Source organism: Silurus aristotelis (assembly GCF_946808225.1).
Source record: "Silurus aristotelis genome assembly, chromosome: 7".
In the NCBI taxonomy this organism is placed as follows: domain Eukaryota; kingdom Metazoa; phylum Chordata; class Actinopteri; order Siluriformes; family Siluridae; genus Silurus; species Silurus aristotelis.
Window position 1 is genome coordinate 26,531,244 of NC_139580.1, and position 19,103 is coordinate 26,550,346.

Below are 19,103 nucleotides of genomic sequence, written 5' to 3' on the forward strand. Positions count from 1 at the left end.
ACCTGCCTGACAAAGTGAAGTAAACCAACAGATCCTCAAAAGCTAGACATCATGACGAGATCCAAAGTAATTCAGAAACAAATGAAAGAAAGTAATTGAGATCTATCAGTCTGGAAAAGGTTATAAAGCCATTTCTAAAGTTTTGAGACTCCAGCGAACCACAGTGAGAGCCATTATTCACAAATGGCAAAAACATGGAACAGTGGAGAACTGTCCCAGGAGTGAGCACAGCACAGCAACGACTCATCCAAGAGGTCACAAAAGACCCCACAACAACATCCAAAGAACTGCAGGCCTCGCTTGCCTCAGTTAAGGTCATGATTCCATCATAAGAAAGAGGCGGGGCAAAAATGGTCTGCATGGCAGAGTTCCAAAACGAAAAGCGGTGCCGAGCAAAGAACTTAAAGGCTCGTCTCAGTTTTGCCAGAAAACATCTTGATGATCCCCAAGACTTTTGGGAAAATACTCTGTGGACTGACGAGACAAAAGGTAAACTTTTTGGAAGGTGTGTGTCCCATTACGTCTGGCGTAAAAGTAACACCACATTTAAGAAAAAGAACATCATACAACAGTAAAATATGGTGGTGGTACTGTGATGGTCTGGGGCTGTTTGTTTCGGGACCTGGAAGATTTGTTGTGATAAATGAAACCATGAATTCAGCTGTTTAACAAAAAATCCTGAAGGAGAATGTCTGGCCATCTGTTAGTGACCTCAAGCTGAAGCGAACTTGGGTTCTGCAGCAGGACAATGATCCAAAACACACCAGCAAGTCCACCTCTAAATAGCTGAAGAAAAACAAAGTGGCCTAGTAAAAGTCCTGATTTGAATCCTAATGAGATGCTGTAGCATGACCTTAAAAAGGCGGTTCATGCTCAAAAACCCTCCAATGTGGCTGAATTACATCAATTCTGCATAGATGAATGGACCAAAATTCCTCCACTGCGCTGTAACAGACTCAGTGCAAGTTATCGCAAACACTTGATTGCAGTTGTTGCTGCTAAGGGAGGCCCAACCAGTTATTAGGTTAAGGGGGCAAACACTTTTTCACACAGGGCCATGTAGTTTTGTATGTTGTTTTCCCTCAATAATAAAAATCTTCATTTAAAAACTGCATGTTGTGTTTAATTGTGTTATCTTTTACTAATATTTAAATTAGTTTGATAATGTTTCAGACTTTTTCACACCACTGTATGTGTGAGTCACTACATACATACCAATTGATTGTGTTTTTATGTATAGTAACAGATGAAAACAGCGAATCAGAGAGTGACACTGAAGAAAAGCTGAAAGGTGGGCTTTGAATCAAACACTGTTTAAACACATAAATACCAGATACCGATTTGTATCTCTATTTCGTTGGTCTAATGCTGATTTTTGTCCATGGTGTACTAGCTCACAGCCAAAGGTTGGTGTCAGTGCAGACTATGTTAAAGCAGACGGGTCGGTATCACACGCTGGACAGAGATCTCATGGACCTTCAGGAGAGGAAACTGTTTGAGTACTTCCTAGTAGTAGCACTGCATAAAACCAAAGCAGGAGTCCCTTATTTGCCTGAAGTCACCCAGCAGTTCCCACTAAAGGTAGCCTGTCATCTTATTGGTCCATTTTCTTGGTCTAAAGAACCTTGGTTTGGTAACACATTTGGTTCTTCACAATTTGGATCTAGAAGCAGTAAAATAATCTCAGTTTAAAGGGTTTAATTGTTTGCTCACCATCTCTAAAGTCCATCTAAAAAGTGCTGCCATTCATTTTAGCCTCATCGAATGTGTTAAAAGTCTACCTTCTCTTCATTTAGCTGGAGAGGAGTTTCAAGTTCATGCGAGAGACTGAAGACCAACTAAAAGTCATTCCTCAGTTTTGTTTTCCTGATGCAAAAGACTGGGCCCCTGTGGACAATTTTCCCAGGTAACTTACTCACCCTCTGCACGAGCACTAAACATCATTAAAATGTCAGGATGGTCTCTAACCTTGTCTTGTTTCGTGAATATTTTTAGTGAAACTTTCTCATTTGTCTTGACTGGGGAAGATGGGAGCAGAAGATTTGGCTACTGTCGACGTTTATTGGTGACCAGCTTTTTTTTTTATTCGTGCTGTAGGACAAATTTCTATTCTTGAATGTATTTTTACCCAAAATTAGGCTGGGCAGCTGTTTGGCATCCACATGTGGAACAGTATAATGATGCGGTTTTATTGAAACAATGAAAATACTTTTGTCATTTCCGCTGTTCGGTTCTCGAGTAGGATGTTTTGCTTTTGTAGAATTGGGACTTTGTGAGACTTTCTATAACAGCTGCTTCTTGCGATTGCAGTGGGTTTAAGCATGTGTTTGTTTGTGTATGTTTGTTGTTGTACAGCCTAGTGGGAAGGGAAGGCGTCTACCTGAAGTCTATTGCATAGTGAGTCGACTGGGATGTTTTGACCTTTTCTCAAAGGTACGTTCTCACATCTCACATTGACTTATTGAAATATACAATATCATGACTGTCCATAAATCTTTCATGTGTGCCTGTTATCTGTTTCTCTTTGGGTTAGATGTTGGATGAGGTTGAGAAACGGAGAGCGATCTCCCCAGCTCTGGTGCAGCCCTTCATGAGAGGCATCATGGAGGCTCCATTCCCCGCCCCGGGCAAAACCATTACTGTGAAGAACTTCCTACCAGGCTCAGGCACCGAGGTTTGTTCAGACAATAGTGCTTTTCTGGAAATGCTCAGTGGTGAATGAAGTACACAACCATGTAATTGAGTTAAAGTAGAGATACACAGCGTAACATATGACTCCAGTAAAAGTGCTCCCTTTAAACTTTCATTTGAGTTACAGTACAAAAGTATTTGCCTTCAAATGTACTTGAGTATCCAAAGTTTCTGTTATAATTTTTGTCACAAGACTTTTACTTAATCAACTCGGTTTATGTGAAAAGACTCTACTGTGACTCTTTACACACCAGTTTATCATGGACCCAAAACATTATTTCCATCTTCTTAAAAAACAAATCATGCAAATAAGTCCCACAGGTGTTGGGGCGAGTTCGGGTCAGGGGTTTCTTCCATCATTTATTCCTTTTAAAATGTTCTGCTCGCTGTTGAACTGATGCCGAACTGTATGTTGCTGATAAGTAGTTACACCAAGCGCCAATCAAAACTTTGCAAAATGTAGTTAAGTAAAAAGTACGATATTTGACTTTGACTTCTGTCCATCACTGCACATGCTGCACTGGATTTTAAATGTATACACTCAACACAGCCAGTTGTACCAGATAAACCAAGAATTAGTTGGTCAGGGTGTTGGTCCTGAGCAATATATTGAGAGAAGTTGCATTAAATCCACAGGCCACTTGGTGTTATATGGATAGCCAAAAGCTCTGTGTTTTCTAAAGGGGTGTGGGATTCCACATTGCCATATTGGCAAAACTTTGTGGACACCTAATCATCGGTTTTTGAGCATCACATTTCACATTTAGTCCCAATTTGCTCTTATAATTCTCTTATTTATTCTCTTCCCACTCTTCTGGGAAGATGTTCCACTAGATTTTGGAGTGTGTTTGTTGAGATTTGTGCTCACACAAGGGCATTAGTAAAGTCAGATTCTTATGTAGGTGAGGTAAAGAGGCCTGGGGTGCAGTCAGTATTCCAATTTAACCCAAAGCTGTTCTATATATATGCTTGAAGTCAGTGTGGAGATCTTCCACTCCAACCCATGTAAAGCATATCTTCATGGAGTTTGCTTAGTGCACAGGGGCATTGTCATGCTGGAACAGGTTTTTGGGTACAATTGTGTGCCTTCAGATTTGCGATAACAGTTTGAAAAAGAACCACATATGGCTAGGAAATTCACGTGTCCCATAAAATGTGAAACATTATGAGGTTCCTCCGGTGGGACAGCATGGATGGAACCTTCAGTTCAGTTCAATTTTATTTATTTATATAAAGAAAGAAAGAAAGAAAAAAAGAAAGAAAGAAAGAAAGAAAGAAACACAGACAAACAAGAAAGAAAGAATGAATGAATGAATGAAACAAGAAAGAATGAATGAAAGAAAGAATGAATGAAAGAAAGAAAGAAAACAACACAGACAAACAAGAAAAAAAGAAAGAAAGAAAGAAAGAACGAAAGGAAGGAAACAACACAGGCAAACAAGAAAGAAAGAAAGAAAGAAAGAAAGAAAGAAAGAAAGAAAGAAAGAAAGAAAGAAAGAAAGAAAGAAAGAAAAAAAGAAAGAAAACAACACAGACAAACAAGAAAGAACGGAAGGAAGAAAGAAAGAAAAAAGAAAGAAAGAAAGAAAGAAAGAAAGAAAGAAAGAAAGAAAGAAAGAAAGAAAGAAAGAAAGAAAGAAAGAAAAAAAGAAAGAAAACAACACAGACAAACAAGAAAAAAGAAACAAAGAATGAATGAAAGAAAACAACACAGACAAACAAGAAAGAACGAAAGAACGGAAGAAAGAAAGAAAGAAAGAAAGAAAGAAAGAAAGAAAGAAAGAAAGAAAGAAAGAACGAAAGGAAGGAAACAACACAGGCAAACAAGAAAGAAAGAAAGAAAGAAAGAAAGAAAGAAAGAAAGAAAGAAAGAAAGAAAGAAAGAAAAAAAGAAAGAAAACAACACAGACAAACAAGAAAGAACGGAAGGAAGAAAGAAAGAAAGAAAGAAAGAAAGAAAGAAAGAAAGAAAGAAAGAAAGAAAGAAAGAAAGAAAGAAAGAAAAAAAGAAAGAAAACAACACAGACAAACAAGAAAAAAGAAACAAAGAATGAATGAAAGAAAACAACACAGACAAACAAGAAAGAACGAAAGAACGGAAGAAAGAAAGAAAGAAAGAAAGAAAGAACAAAAGGAAGAAAACAACACAGACAAACAAGAAAGAAAGAAAGAAAGAAAGAATATAACTTTCAAATCCATAAATTACTCTTTAAAAGTTCTCTAACAGTGACGATGGTGGAAAGAAGAAGCTCCCTAAGATAATATGAGGAAAAAAAACCTTGAGAGGAACCAGACTCCAACGGGAAACTATCCTTATCATACAATAGTTCTATCATTAGAGAAGATATCAGCTGATATCATTAATAAACTATGTGTTCTAAGTAGTACTACTAGCTTACATTTTAATCTCATTCATTTTCGCTTTCTGTCTCTCAGGTAATAGAGCTGTGTCGTCCCTCTGATTCCCGGCTGGAACACGTAGATTTCGAGTGTCTGTTCTCGTCTTTGAATCTGCGTCTCCTCTTGAGAGTCTTCGCCTCACTGGTCCTGGAGCGGAGAGTGATCTTCACAGCAGATAAGCTCAGGTATTATTGAATCCGTTGTGCACTTCAAAAACAAAACTAACATCTTGGCAAGAGCGCAAACAATAGTCAGATTGATCTTCTATTACGAGAAGAAAAAAAAAACGAATGTAGAATTAATCAACATTATAGGGGCAAAAGTATTGGGACACCTGATTTTTATTTATTTTATTTTTTTTCAGCTGTATGTATTCTTCCTTAACTATTACCACAAATTTGGGAGGCACAATTGTATAGAATGGCCAGTAGCATTGGATTTTCCCTTCACTTGAACTAGGAGACGCAAACCTGTTCCCTGTGCACAAAGCCAGCACCATAAAGATATGCTTTACCTGCCTTGGAGTGGAAGATCTCCTGCTATAGAGCTCTGACCTCAACACTGCTGAACGCCTTTGGGATGAATTAGAACGCTGACTGCAGCCCAGACCTCCTCAATGTTCTCAGTTCCTGTGTATAATCTTCCCAGAAGAGTGAAGGTTGTTGTACGAGAAAATGGGGACTAAATGTGGAATGGGTTGTTCACACACACAATCACATACAGATCATATAGTCAGGTGTCCACAAAGTTTTGTCCATTGAGGGAAATTCAAATAAAAATGATTTGAAAATTGGATTTATTATCTTGTTATAGTTCATTTGGCCTATATGTGAAATATTTATACGTGCTTGTCATTTTTTTTGAGGTAGAGATTTTGAGATTGTTTTTTTTTGGTAATTTTTTTTTTTTTTTTTTTTTACCATTTGGAGAATTTAGTTTCTCCTAATCTAATAAACATTCTGCAGAGGAGACAAACAGAGATGTGGCACCAGAAGTGAAGGAAAAAAGTTGTGGCCCCTGGAATCGTTCGTCTTAGAGGAAAAAATGCCGAACTGTTATAACGTTGCCATGGAAACAAAAGTCACAGGTTTTTTTTTATTATTATTTATTTCTATTGGAAAAATCTGCTATGGGCCAGGCATTGGAGTGAGCGAAATAGAGATCGACTGCATTGTGTACATTTTGACAAATTTAAAAACATCAAATTCCTCTCCTCCGTCCCGAAATCCTGCTGCCAGCAGTGTGCAACACGACCTGACGCAACCGAAACGGATGTCCTTGCGCTGTGCTCGTTTCGAATGAACAAGATGATTTCAGAGAAGGATGACGTGTCACTGCTCAGAAATGAGTGGAAATTTGGCTCCATCTAATCAAATTGTTATTGAAGGAGTATAAATGAAAACAGACTCGCTTGCAGATGCAACAAATTAACTTTTGTGTTGTTGTTTGCAGTTTTGCTAATGACAAATTTTGGATGGATTTAATCTAATATTGCCCACAATGATTTATGTGAGTGATTTGTTAAAGAATGCAATCATTATTTCGTATAATAAACTCATCTTTAATATCTAAATTTAAGTTATCGAATTAGTAAAAGTAGTAGTATTGTACCTTAGCGCCCCCTCGTGGTCAAAATGTTAAAGCACATAACACTGACTGACTTGTTTAGCGTCAGAAAGCTTTATAGAGCTTTATAGCAGAAGATCTTTCACTTCAACCCATGTAAAGCATATCTTCATGGAGTTTGCTTTGTGCACAAGGGCATTGTCATGCTGGAACAGCATTTTGGGCAAGAACCACATGTGGCTGGAAAAGTCAGGTGTCCCAATACTTTTGTCCAAGTTATAAAAGAAAATTCTGGGCATAAGAACTATAATAATAAAAAGGAAGACATATTGTTTAAAGGTATTACTGTGTTTATTATTTAGTGAATTTGCTGGCATTTCTCTCTAAATTCTCTACTAAATAACCAATGGTTTTTGCGCAGCCATTTGTCCAGATTTATTTCCATTTGCTTGGAGGCGGTTGCTCAATGGTTAAGGTTCTGGGTTACCGATCGGAAGGTCGGGGGTTCAAGCCTCAGTTTCGCCAAGCTGCCACTCTTGGGCCCTTAAGCAAGGCCCTTAACTCTCTGTGCTCCAGGGGCGCTGTATCATTGCTGACTCTGTGCTCTGACCACAGCTTCTGAGCAAGAGTTTCACAACAATGTATATCTGACAAATAAAGACTTTTCTATTTTATAAAAATTATCTCTGGGAAAACCTTCGAATAGATTTTTGGAGAAATTTGTGCTCAATCAGCCACTAGGGCATTAGTGAGATCAGATACTAATATATTATTGGATATTTTGTGCTTCCTATGAATGATGGTCAGGTGTCCAACAATTTGTAACCAATTTACTACTATTGAACTACCTGGTACTGATACTGAACGCTATTTTGTTGTACTAGTGCTTGGAAAATTACAATGTAATGTCATGTAATCTCTCGGTCTCTGTCTCTATCCAGCACACTGTCTCAGTGTTGTCATGCAGTAGTGGCCCTGCTCTATCCCTTCACATGGCAGCACACATATATCCCTGTGTTGCCCCCTGCTATGATGGACATCGTTTGCACTCCAACTCCTTTTATTGTGGGCCTGCTGTCCAGCTCTCTTCCTCGACTCAAGGAGCTCCCTTTAGAAGAGGTAAGACCCCCTTGTCCATCCGTTTTCAAAAGCTTGATTTGGTAAATACTATTATTATTTAATTCAATTCAAGTTTATGTTTTTTCAGCTTTACAGAATGTAAGAATTGTAGAACAAAAATGAACCATAGATGAATTATGTGAATTTATCCCCGATGAGCAAGATCAGGGAGCGACTGTGGCGAGGAAAAAGATTTAATACCAGTATCGTAATGTATAGTTCACTCTTTTAAGTGTCCCGGGAAAGTTTCATTCTTTAGTATGTGTTTAGCTTGTCGGTACAAAACACGGTAGGAAAATAATCACCAGTTGCGAGTCATGATGCGTTTATATCATGACTCAAGAAAGAAAAACGCAATGAAAAAAAGAGGAGCGAATCCTTCTAATAATAGTGTCTGTGGAGAGTAAATGGTACTGGCCAGGAGGTCAAAGGGGCAATCTGTTTTCTAATATTTTCCATGAACACTTCCTGTTCAGGTGGGCTACCCGGCCTGCCCTGAACCCTGACCTACTTTCTCTCGGTTTAACAATAGCAGTGCAGAGATAACGCCGAAACTGGCACACTCGCAGGAAATGACATTACTCTCTCCTCTGTTCTTGCACAGGTCCTGGTGGTGGACCTTGGCAGTAGCCGTTTCCTACGACAGGTACTGTTGAACATTATTACCTTCCTGTGAAAGCCTGGTAACAAGCTGTTGCTGAGTGGAATGGCAATTTCATTTCATAGAGGTCTTACGTTACATTCGTCACCGGTCGTACTGTGTGTGTTTTTTTAATTTATTTAGATGGATGATGAAGACTCTATTCTTCCTCACAAACTGCAGACTGCTCTTGAGTATGTTCTAGAGAAGAGGAGAGAATTGGCCTTTGACAGAGGAGACCTCCCCACGGGTATTGTTTCTGTTTCTGGAAGCTGTCTAGATGACCATAAGCTTGCATAAATAGAAAAAAATGTCCATTTCATGACTAACCTTTTCTAGTCTACACCCTAATAATTCTAAAACTTAAGGTGATACTTTGTCCTCTGTAGTTACTGAGTGATTCATAATAGTAAACAGAATAACAAACTTTTAAGGACTTTTAAGGGTCAATTCATTTTTCGGCTTCATTACCGATTTGATGCACAAACCCTGTGTTTGCTGATTGCATCAAAAACATACGTATTCCTATGTATTTTCTTCAGAACACTGCTCTCTGAGCACTGTGGTATCTGAGGCTTTTGTCCGCTTCTTTGTGGAAATCGTCGGACACTACTCGCTGTTCATGGGAGGCAGCGAACGCGATGAAGAGTCCTCAGCCTCCTCCTCGTCCCCGACACCTTTATCGTTCCACCGCGAGGCCTTCCGCAAGGCCGTGTCCTCGAAGAGCCTGCGTCGTTTCCTGGAGGTCTTCATGGAGACACAGATGTTCGCGGCCTTTATTCAGGAGAGGGAGATGCGCAGGCAGGGATTGAGAGGTAGGATCTAGATGCCAGTGGTGGACAGTAATGAAATTAATATAATTGTACTGTTTTTTCGTGTGTCTGGGGCGACTTTTACTTCACTACAATACAAGTCAAATATCGTACTTTTTACTCAAATACAGAAACGTAACTGGTCAAATCACCAAGCCACCAATCAGAGTCGAGCGCGCGCTGTTTTGAACTCGATTCGATTGGCGCTTGGTGTATCTACTGATCACCAACATACAGTTCAGCATCAGTTCAACAGCAAGCAGAACATTTAGAGGAATAAATGATGGACGAAACTCCTGACTCGAACTCGCCACATCACCCGTGACCTCATTTGCGTGATTTTACTGTTTACTGTAGTTGAAAAGAAGATTTTGAGATCATGATCATTAAAATCATTCTATTAATAGATCAGTGTGCTGAGAAATACAGAGTCTTTTCACATAAAATATTTATAAGAACATAAGTAATATGTTACCGAGTGTATTTTTACTTTAACTCAAGTACATGGTTTGTTTACTTCATCCACCATTGATAGATGCTTAGCTACCTCCAGCTTTCTTTCATTTTTAAACACATACAGTACATCATTAAATTGGCGCGCTCTCATTGTACAGGCTTGTTTGAGGTCAGGGCTCAAGATTACCTGGACTCGCTGCCTGGAGCTGAGAATCGAGGGGTCAACAAGTTCCTCAAAGGTCTAGGTAAGCTTTTCTGTGGTGCTCAGGAGAAAGAATACATTAGTTTTTTTTTGTTTTTCCCTCAGATACTACTACATTTTTAAAATAAATCTGTTTTTTTTTTTTTTTTGCAGGACACAAAATGAAATTCCTTTCCAAAAAGTGAAGCGAGTGAAGCCGACGAAGCGCCACAGTGGCGATTGTACAAACGCGTGAACCTGAAGCCTCATGAAAGCACTGAGACTGAGACCGAAGGGAGAAACGGCATGAGCTCAGCAATAACACAAAACTTGCACATGAATTCTTGGCAACAAACTTTTAATAAATGCTCATCTTCCTTTTTTTTTTTGCATTAAACAGTACCAAGGTCATGTTTCACCATAGACTGGTATGTTTTTAAGCGTGTGTATGCGTGTAGGAAGTCTAGAGGAGAATCTAATCACAGACCAAAGTTGAATTTCCTGTACAGTCTTGTCCCCCCAAAAAATTTGTGATTTTTTTAGTATTGCTGATATATAAATATATATATATTTTTTTTCTATTTACAGAAATAGAGTACAACTTCTGTAACAGGGGGCAATAATTTAATTTATATTCTTTTTAGAGAAAAAATACATCGTACAGAATACTTTTTTTGTCGCTTTTACAATACAAAAATAAACAGAAAATCTTGCTAGGTGGTTACAGACTCTTTATCGGCAGTATATTTTAGATTTTGGATTAAAATACCACTGTGACTGGACATTTATATTGGGAACCGAAAGGAATGAATGGAATGTGAAAGTAATGGATGCGGGTAACTTGTTCTGGGATACAAACTTGCATATAAATGCAAGGACATGGACTGTATCGATGAATAAACTTCATGTAGATATCTTATGTCTTTTGCAGGTTATGTTAAAAAAAAAAAAAAAAACAAATGAAAAAAAAAACAGCACTAAATGAAACCTGAAACAAAAAAGCTGCTGGTCTCGTTGCTGTGATTTGAGTTTCAAAGTATAACCAGGTTGCATTTTTACTTTCATTCACCAGTAATAAGGATTCAGTCTTCCATCTACACCACTAGGGGTCACTACAGAGAGGACTTTCATTTTTTCTATGCTGATGCTAGTATTTTTATTCATTTTTTTTAATTCCCACAAAAAAGAGAAACAACTCACAGAACCTGCTTAATAGCATTGTTCAAATTATATATATATATATATATATATATATATATATATATATATATATATATATATATATATATAAAAAGCTGACAAACACATATCGCCTATATTTTCATTTAATGTAAAGATCAGGATTATGCTAAAAAAAAAAAAAAAAAAAATCCTCTTTTTTGTATTTTTGTATTTTTTTTTTTACTCCCTCACTTAAATCCCTAGCTTCCCCTCTGAGAAGATTTCATCTTGATTTCTTATTATGGCTGTACTCCAAGCAGAAGAAACCAAAGCAGAACTCCATGGCATAAATCCATAAAAGAAAAGTAATCACAAATAATAAGTGTATTCATTTTTTTTTTTTTTTTTTTTTTTTTTACATTGAGCAAGGTCAGATTGGAAGCTGTTGCAAATTTCAAAATAAAGATCTGTTTGTTTGGAGCAGTTGTTTAAACCCGTATGAAATAAAGCGATTCTTATCCAGCGTTTTGTGGAAAATCTTTGTGAATTTTTGAAGGGCTCAAGTCTTTGAATATGAAAGTGAAAGTGTTCAGCTGCGGAAGATTGGAATAAGAAACTGGAGCAGACCAAACTGTGCATTTCATACGATCACCACGACTGCAGCAGGCTGCCAAAATCACATTTCAATAGGATTCATTACACATGTTTATTTAATTTATATTCTGTGCAATGTATATCCAAAGGTATGTAGGACCCCTGACTGTTAGACCCACATATAAGCCTTCTTCAATTTTTTGCCACAAAGTTGGAAGCACACAATTGTATTGATTGATAGAAACACAAGTGGCCCCGCAATGAGCCCTGACCTTAACACCACTCACCAATCAGGATGGTTATGCACTAATGCTCTTGAAGGTAAATTATCACAAATCCCTATAGCAACACTTCATAATCTAGTGGAAAGACTTTCCAGAATAGTGGAGGATATTATTGCAAACAAAGAACGGACTAATCTGGAATAGGACTTTCAAAAAAAAAAGGCACATGAGTGTAAAGGTCTGGTGTCCACAAACTTATGGCAATGTAGCATGTTGAAAAAAAATTAATATAGAGTTCAAATATTTATGAAATTGTAGAGCATTATATAGCATACCGTTTTTAAATACAAATAAATTTGCAATTTCAAGAATTTTAAATAAATCACATTAGATGCTAATTACAGAAAAATGTCATTAAAAGAAAATCATTTCGATGTTGTGCCTCTATACTTTTGCGCATTAGTGAAAAAAGAAAAATACATATACTTCTGTGGTGAAAAGTAAGACATGCAATATATGTGGATATATTATATATATATATATATATATATATATATATATATATAATTTCAATGATATCCATTATTTATATATAAAGCAAAATAAAATGAAGCAGGATCTTTATCCACCGAAATAAATGCTAAAAACGATCTTGTGAACACCTAAACATAAGACTGCTATGTGCTTCTTTTTGAATATCTCATTCCACATTTAGTCCCCATGTGCTGTTATAATAACCTCCACTCTTCTGGGAAGATATTTCACATGATTTTGGAGTGAAGATTTGTGCTCATTCAGCCACAAGGGTGTTAGTAAAGTCACATGCTGTTGTAAGTGATGTGAGGAGGCCTGGGGTGCAGTCAGGGTTCACAATCATCCCAAAGATCTTCAATGTCAACCCATGTAAAGCATAGCCTCATGTAGCATTGTCAAGCTGGAACAAGTTTGGGGAAGAACCACATACTTGGAAAGGTCAGGTGTTCTAATACTTTTGTCCATGTAGTGTACATCTTAATGCTCTAAATCATGAAAGGGTTTATTAGTAATAAATGTGAAAAAAAAAGACAATATCATGCACTAGTATGTTTTATTAAATGTATTAGTGGACAGCGCATGTGGGACGTTTTGGAGACAAGGTGAGGGAGGCAAGATTGAGATGGTTTGGACATGTGCAGAGGAGGGACATGGGGTATATCGGTAGGAGAATGCTGAGGATGGAGGTACCAGGAAGGAGGAAAAGAGGAAGACCAAGGAGGAGGTTTATGGATGTGATGAGGGAAGACATGCAGGTAGTTGGGATGAGAGAGGCAGATGTAGAGGACAGAGGGGTATGGAGACGTATGATCCGCTGTGGCGACCCCTAATGGGAGAAGCCGAAAGAAGAAGAAGTATATATTATGGAATTCATGAAAAAATAAAACTAAATCGGTTATGAGCACCAGACCCTATATACGTACACATGGAACTCGTGTGTGCAACAAGGAGGCATGTTTTCCTTTATGTCTTAGGATTTCTGCTGTCTTTATTACTGTGTGTGTGTTTTCTTTTCCTCTGCATTTTTTTCCTACTATAATCTTGCACTTACATCCACCAAAACCTTGGAACACAAATGATCTCGTCAATGACATGGAAGTAGCAGGGTTCACAGAGCTGTACAAATATATGATGTCCACAACTTAATCGTCATACAACTAGGACTGGGGTGCTTTACTAAATGGAGAATATACACTTTACGGATGAACGTTTATAGCTCTCATAAGAATGCATTTGGCAGAAGCACTTATCTTAGACTTACATTTATCTCATTTATATAACTGAGCAGTTATAGGGTTAAGGGCCTTGCTTAATGGTCTAGGAGCCCTAGGTGGAGGAGGAGCCTTGAGAGGAGGGGGGAGCTTATGAATGGCAGCATGGTGTGGGTGAGATTTGAACTCAAGACCTTCGGAACTAAAATGTCTTAACCACTAAATGTATGAAAAATATTTTTCCCTGGTACACAGATATCCCTGAGTCTCTTCACATTCAGATTGTGATGATTAAAACAGCTACCTTTCTTACTTATCTTTCTTTCGGCTTCTCCCATTAGGGGTCGCCACAGCGGACCATCCGCATGTTTGATATGGCACATGTTTTTACGCTGGATGCCCTTCCTAATGCAACCCTTCCCAGTTATCCGGGCTTGGGACCGAGCACTAAGACTTGTGCAACCCTAATGGCTGGGGTTGGTTCTCTGACCGGGGATCGAACCGGGCCGCAGCGGTGAGAGCGCCGCATTCTAACCACTAGACCACCAGGGAACCTACCTCCTTACTTACTTCATCAAAAATAGCTTTGAACACTTCTGTTTGACGTTCTGTCCCTTACTATACATACATTTTATGTCTATAGACTATATGGACTTTACCAGACATACTGTATAGGATGCCTTCGGATGTGGTGGAATTAATTTTTTCCTTCATTTGAACCATAAAAAAACTATACAAATTCTTGACCTCCATTTTCATACATATAATATACTGCATATACACACACACACACACACACACACACACACACACACACACACACACACACACACACACACACACAGCTAGTGTTCAAAAACTCAAGAGTCAATGAATGTAAAACTACATATACTTACTTTTATATGTACAATTTATAGCATATACACTACAGGTTCACTTGTCCTCCACACACACACACACACACACACACACACACACACACACACACACACACACACACACACACACACACACACACACACACACAGTTATTAATTTTCAGAGGCACAGTTTTTTTGTGGTTTGCATGTTTTGCCTTGAACCTTGAGGGTATTGGGTTCGAATCCCACCTCTGCTTTGTATTACCAGAATATCAGGGGTTTCCTCTGGGTTCTCTGGTTTCCTCCAACAGTCCAAAGACTTGCTGCATAGCCATTTCTATTGCCAATTGTTCAGGCGGTGTGTGTGTGTGTGTGTGTGTGTGTGTGTGTGTGTGTGTGTGTGTGTGTAGTTGGCATCTCATTTAGGATGTCCCTCTGCCTTGTGTCTAAAGTAGTTCCTTGGGATAATCAGTAGGCTTTTTTTTCTATTTTGACCCTGTGTAGGATAACTAACATAAAAAATAAATAAATGGGTAAATTACTTGGGTTGAGTAGAAAACAGTACATTCACGAATAGAGCAATTTTCAAACTAACAAAAATAATTTTTTTTTTTTTTTTCTGTTTTATTTGAATGGAAGATGCGAAGACACAAAGTCTACATCAGACTACGTAAACAATTGTAAAACGAAATCCCGACTTTGTTAAGTTTAAAACTGTTTAATGTAAAACTAAAGGCACACCATATAACAATTCTGCCATGTCAGAGTTCTTTATAATCATATAAAACTCAAATATCAAATAACTGCTATAAACGAAACACAGCAGCTAAACAATGGACCCAGAACAACATCGGAACAGATCCTGACTCAAATCTCTATACATTTCCATTCCCCAGGTCACTTGTATCCATATCCTGATAAGAGCCGTGACTCTGATTGTGTTCCATTCAACAGCCGGACTGTTCCTTTTTCCTTTTCAAAGTCGGACCCTCCCCTCGTTACGCACCCCTCTCGTCCTCCTCCTCCTCCTTCTCCTTCCTCTCTTTCTCTCTCCCTCATTCCCTGAGTCCATTCCTCACATTCCTGCCTCCTCGCATTTCGAGCTGCACCGTCAGAGCCGGAGAAATACTGCGCTTATTCCCTCCACATTCTGCCCCTTCAAACGACACACCAAGACTCAGCGACTGTCTGACTGCCTCGGCCTTCTTCTCTCAGGAGCGGTAAGTACGACATTTCTTAAAACAAACAAAACAAAACAAAAAAACAACAACAGCAACAAAAAAAGACAACAACAGAATAGTCATCTGTGTTTTTATCCCGCATGAAGTTCTGCTCTCTAAAGCCAAACTTATCTCGATCACAACATGTTCACAGCTCAGGATCTCAGAGCAGCATTGACAGTTCAGCACAGACGATTATTCGCAATTATACTCAAATAGTTGACGTTTCTGAAATACTTTTAGTGCTTGGGTCCACTTTCTTTTTCCCATTTCTTTCATTCTAACATTTCGATCCGACTACACGCTTCTTCCCGCGAGTAGCCTGGAACTTTAACCAGGACAGGTCACACCAACAACTTATTTTATTATTTTATAATAAATGTATTATTATGTGTAATAAGCTTTACATTTACAGCAAACTTCAGGTGTGTGTGTGTGTGTGTGTGTGTGTAAAACAATACACAGAAACAATGTAACAGGCCAATATCTGCAGCCTGTAGGCATGTCAATATTAATATAATAATGTATCTATAATAATAATAATAATAATAATAATAATAATAATAGTAATAATAATAATAATTAAAAAAATCTGTTTATCTGCTGAATCATAAAAGAACAAAGTCAGTCTATCTATCTATCTATCTATCTATCTATCTATCTATCTATCTATCTATCTATCTATCTATCTATCTATCTATCTATCTATCTATCTATCTATCTATCTATCTATCTATCTATCTATCATTTTACTTTTTTCCTCCTTTTTTTCCATTTCACAAACTCCTATTAACACAAACAGTGCAGTGCAGGTACAGACATTCGTCTTTGAAATTAATTAAATTACAATATAATTTGTTTGGAAAAACCTTTTTTATTATTTTATAATTTTTTGAATTTTTTTTTTTTTACCTGTATCTCGACCTGATTTCGCAAAAGCCCGGCATCCGACATCTAGTGGCTATTACAACTTCAGAAGCTATTTCGAGGATGTTGAAGCTGGAGATCGGGCATGCGTGTGTTATTATAGTAAATGTACCACATTCAGAAAGGGAGATGCAAACTTTTTTAAACATTGTCACTAGTTTTTGATTTGTATTTCTCAATTTTGCACTCATTTCGCCATTTTTGCTAAGAAAAAAGAAAAAAAGGGTTGAGTTGCTTCACGTTGCATTTGCGGCCTTTATCATGTTCTGATGTGTGTATTATGTATATAAATATATATGATATATTATATTAGTAACAGACGAACAGGTTTTTCAGTTTTTCCAAATGCATTCATGTTTTTGTGTGTGGATGTAAAACAAAAAAAGAGCACTTTTTCACAAAATGTCTCTTCTGAATGATTGACGTTATGTTGCAAACACACTCCGAGTCGGTCGTCTCTCCCAGTTTGGCAACTCTATTGTGTAAGCTGTGCTCACCAAGCTTCCTGTAAAAGCCCCTTCGTAGCCTTGGTGAAAGCTTCCCGATCTGGCCGTGAGAACGTTCTCGACATTTTAGAAAAAAAAATAAAAAAATGACGGTATAATCTATGCTAGAAAAATTTTACTTAATTCCTTTTTCTGTTGTATGGAGACTTCTGCAGTGGGCTGTGGTTTAGCATGAATGGTGTGACACGTTTGAGGTGTTTGGTTTGTGAATCTGGCTTTGTGTGTTTGGTGAAAGTGTAATGTGAAGATGTTCATTTTCTTAATGAGGCGTTCGGTCAGAAAAGCTTGAGTGACGCGTTACGATAATCCTGAGCAACAAAGGAATAGGAATGACACAAAGTCAAGGAAAGGTCCAATAACAAACATCTGTATTTTTTTTTTTTAGTTTTCCCATTAATTCTTGCAAACGAATAATAATAACTCATAGTTTGGATTTTTACGTTGATAGATGCACCTTAGAGTGCATAACATACAGCATATATTTTTCATTGTATTTTTTCCCACAATGGAAAAAATTTAACTTAAATACATTATTTAAGCATCTCTACTTTATCATAGTTTCATTTTGTGAATTATTTCATTTCTAATTTATTAGAGTTTCATTTCAACTTCATTATCATTCACAAAACTCGCCACTACATGAGAAGCTGTAGCGTGGCCACAAGAGTGTGTGAAGAGTAAGGGTTCTCTCATCGTGTGTCTGTAACTATAGAAAAAAAGGTCTGATGTGCGCGAGAATGGAGCTCTGAACTGCATCCATTATTCACATATACACCACTTCAGGATCAGGACTTTGGATACCAAATTGCATTAATTGCAAAAATAAAGTAGAAATGTAAAAAGAGGAGTTTGATGTTTAAACGTTTTCTATATATAACATATGGGATTTGTATTTTACCTCAAGAACTATAACAATGTTCATCCAATTATCACTTGATGCTTTTCCAAATGTAAAGGAACCATTCGCATTACTTATAACGCACGTCTTAATGTTTGTGTGTTTATTTCGAGGTGTTGCATAAGTAATAATTCATAGACTGACACAGACTGATACAGACGAATGTAAAAGAAACCTCTCTGATCACTTTTAAAGCTATTCGAAGTGGTATTTCATTTTAAACGTAACTTTTTCGACTTTACCCAAAGTACACCGGTGGTATGTGCTCCGTCTCGCCCGTGATGATTGTGCCAGGGTCGCACTGACATCCTTACGCAGATGAACAGCAGATGTTTTAAGCTCTGAAGCAATGAATTAGATCAGAATTGAATGCAGAAATAATAGAACAGATCCTAAAAGGATTGCAACAAGCATTGACTCGGAATGCAAACACAATCTTGTGTAGATTAGAGGTTTTTTTGTTTTTCACATTAAGCCTGTTTTTGTTTAAACGAGACATATTTAGGCAAAATGACACTTTTCGAACACGTTCCATTTAGCGCTAAAGATTAACTTATAGCTAGTAGAAGATCTCATTTATTTACTCACGTCACCAGTTTATCCGAACAAAAAAAGGCAAGGTAGGAAAAAGTAAACTGTGTGGAATTTCAAAGACTAATTATTTGCCCCTTGAAAGATTACAGAAAGTGAGACTTTTTGGCTTGAAGGGCGGGAAAAAGTAACACAAGAGTGACCGTTGTTGTACAGTACATCATCACTACACTCCAGAGTTCGTATAGAGTGGGCTGGTTGCATCACTGTGTCAAACTTAATCTAAATGTAACAACATGCATGTTTATGATAGTTTTGACAGAACCAACAATCCAACCTGTCAGCACACACATCACTTGTGTGTGGTGTGTGTGTGTGTGTGTGTGTGTGTGTGTGTGTGTGAGTGTGTGGTTTGGGATTGTGACTTGCTGTGCATTGACAGTTCAGCACTAGCTGGAAAAAGCAGATGCAATGTGAAAGGCACGGAAATGAGAAATGCAAACGAAATGTGCCTAATAAGTAAAGGAATAAAAGTGAGGAATAAAACATACGTCATGGACACACTGTTAATA

At 37.7% G+C, this 19,103-nt stretch overlaps 2 protein-coding genes across 5 annotated transcripts in view; both read left to right on the forward strand.

Moving 5' to 3' along the window:
• LOC310728578 (DENN domain-containing protein 2A) overlaps positions 1 to 10,668 on the forward strand; it is a 38,232-nt gene extending 27,564 nt beyond the window's left edge. For 2 of the 3 annotated variants that reach the window (XM_083546234.1, XM_083546232.1), the window contains exons 8-20: positions 1,241 to 1,291; positions 1,394 to 1,581; positions 1,797 to 1,906; positions 1,996 to 2,065; positions 2,356 to 2,433; positions 2,534 to 2,674; positions 5,128 to 5,276; positions 7,599 to 7,776; positions 8,381 to 8,422; positions 8,561 to 8,666; positions 8,959 to 9,231; positions 9,843 to 9,929; positions 10,040 to 10,668. In XM_083546234.1, coding sequence (XP_083402360.1) covers positions 1,241 to 1,291; positions 1,394 to 1,581; positions 1,797 to 1,906; positions 1,996 to 2,065; positions 2,356 to 2,433; positions 2,534 to 2,674; positions 5,128 to 5,276; positions 7,599 to 7,776; positions 8,381 to 8,422; positions 8,561 to 8,666; positions 8,959 to 9,231; positions 9,843 to 9,929; positions 10,040 to 10,071 — 1,505 coding nt within the window. In that variant the 3' untranslated portion in view covers positions 10,072 to 10,668. The remainder of the gene's footprint in view (positions 1 to 1,240; positions 1,292 to 1,393; positions 1,582 to 1,796; positions 1,907 to 1,995; positions 2,066 to 2,355; positions 2,434 to 2,533; positions 2,675 to 5,127; positions 5,277 to 7,598; positions 7,777 to 8,380; positions 8,423 to 8,560; positions 8,667 to 8,958; positions 9,232 to 9,842; positions 9,930 to 10,039) is intronic. The other variant, XM_083546233.1, reaches the window with a different exon arrangement.
• A 4,851-nt stretch (positions 10,669 to 15,519) lies between these two features.
• Positions 15,520 to 19,103, forward strand: part of tead4 (TEA domain transcription factor 4) — a 45,607-nt gene continuing 42,023 nt past the window's right edge. The window contains exon 1 of one of the 2 annotated variants that reach the window (XM_083546466.1): positions 15,520 to 15,669. The gene's annotated coding sequence lies outside the window, so the exon portion shown is untranslated. The remainder of the gene's footprint in view (positions 15,670 to 19,103) is intronic. The other variant, XM_083546467.1, reaches the window with a different exon arrangement.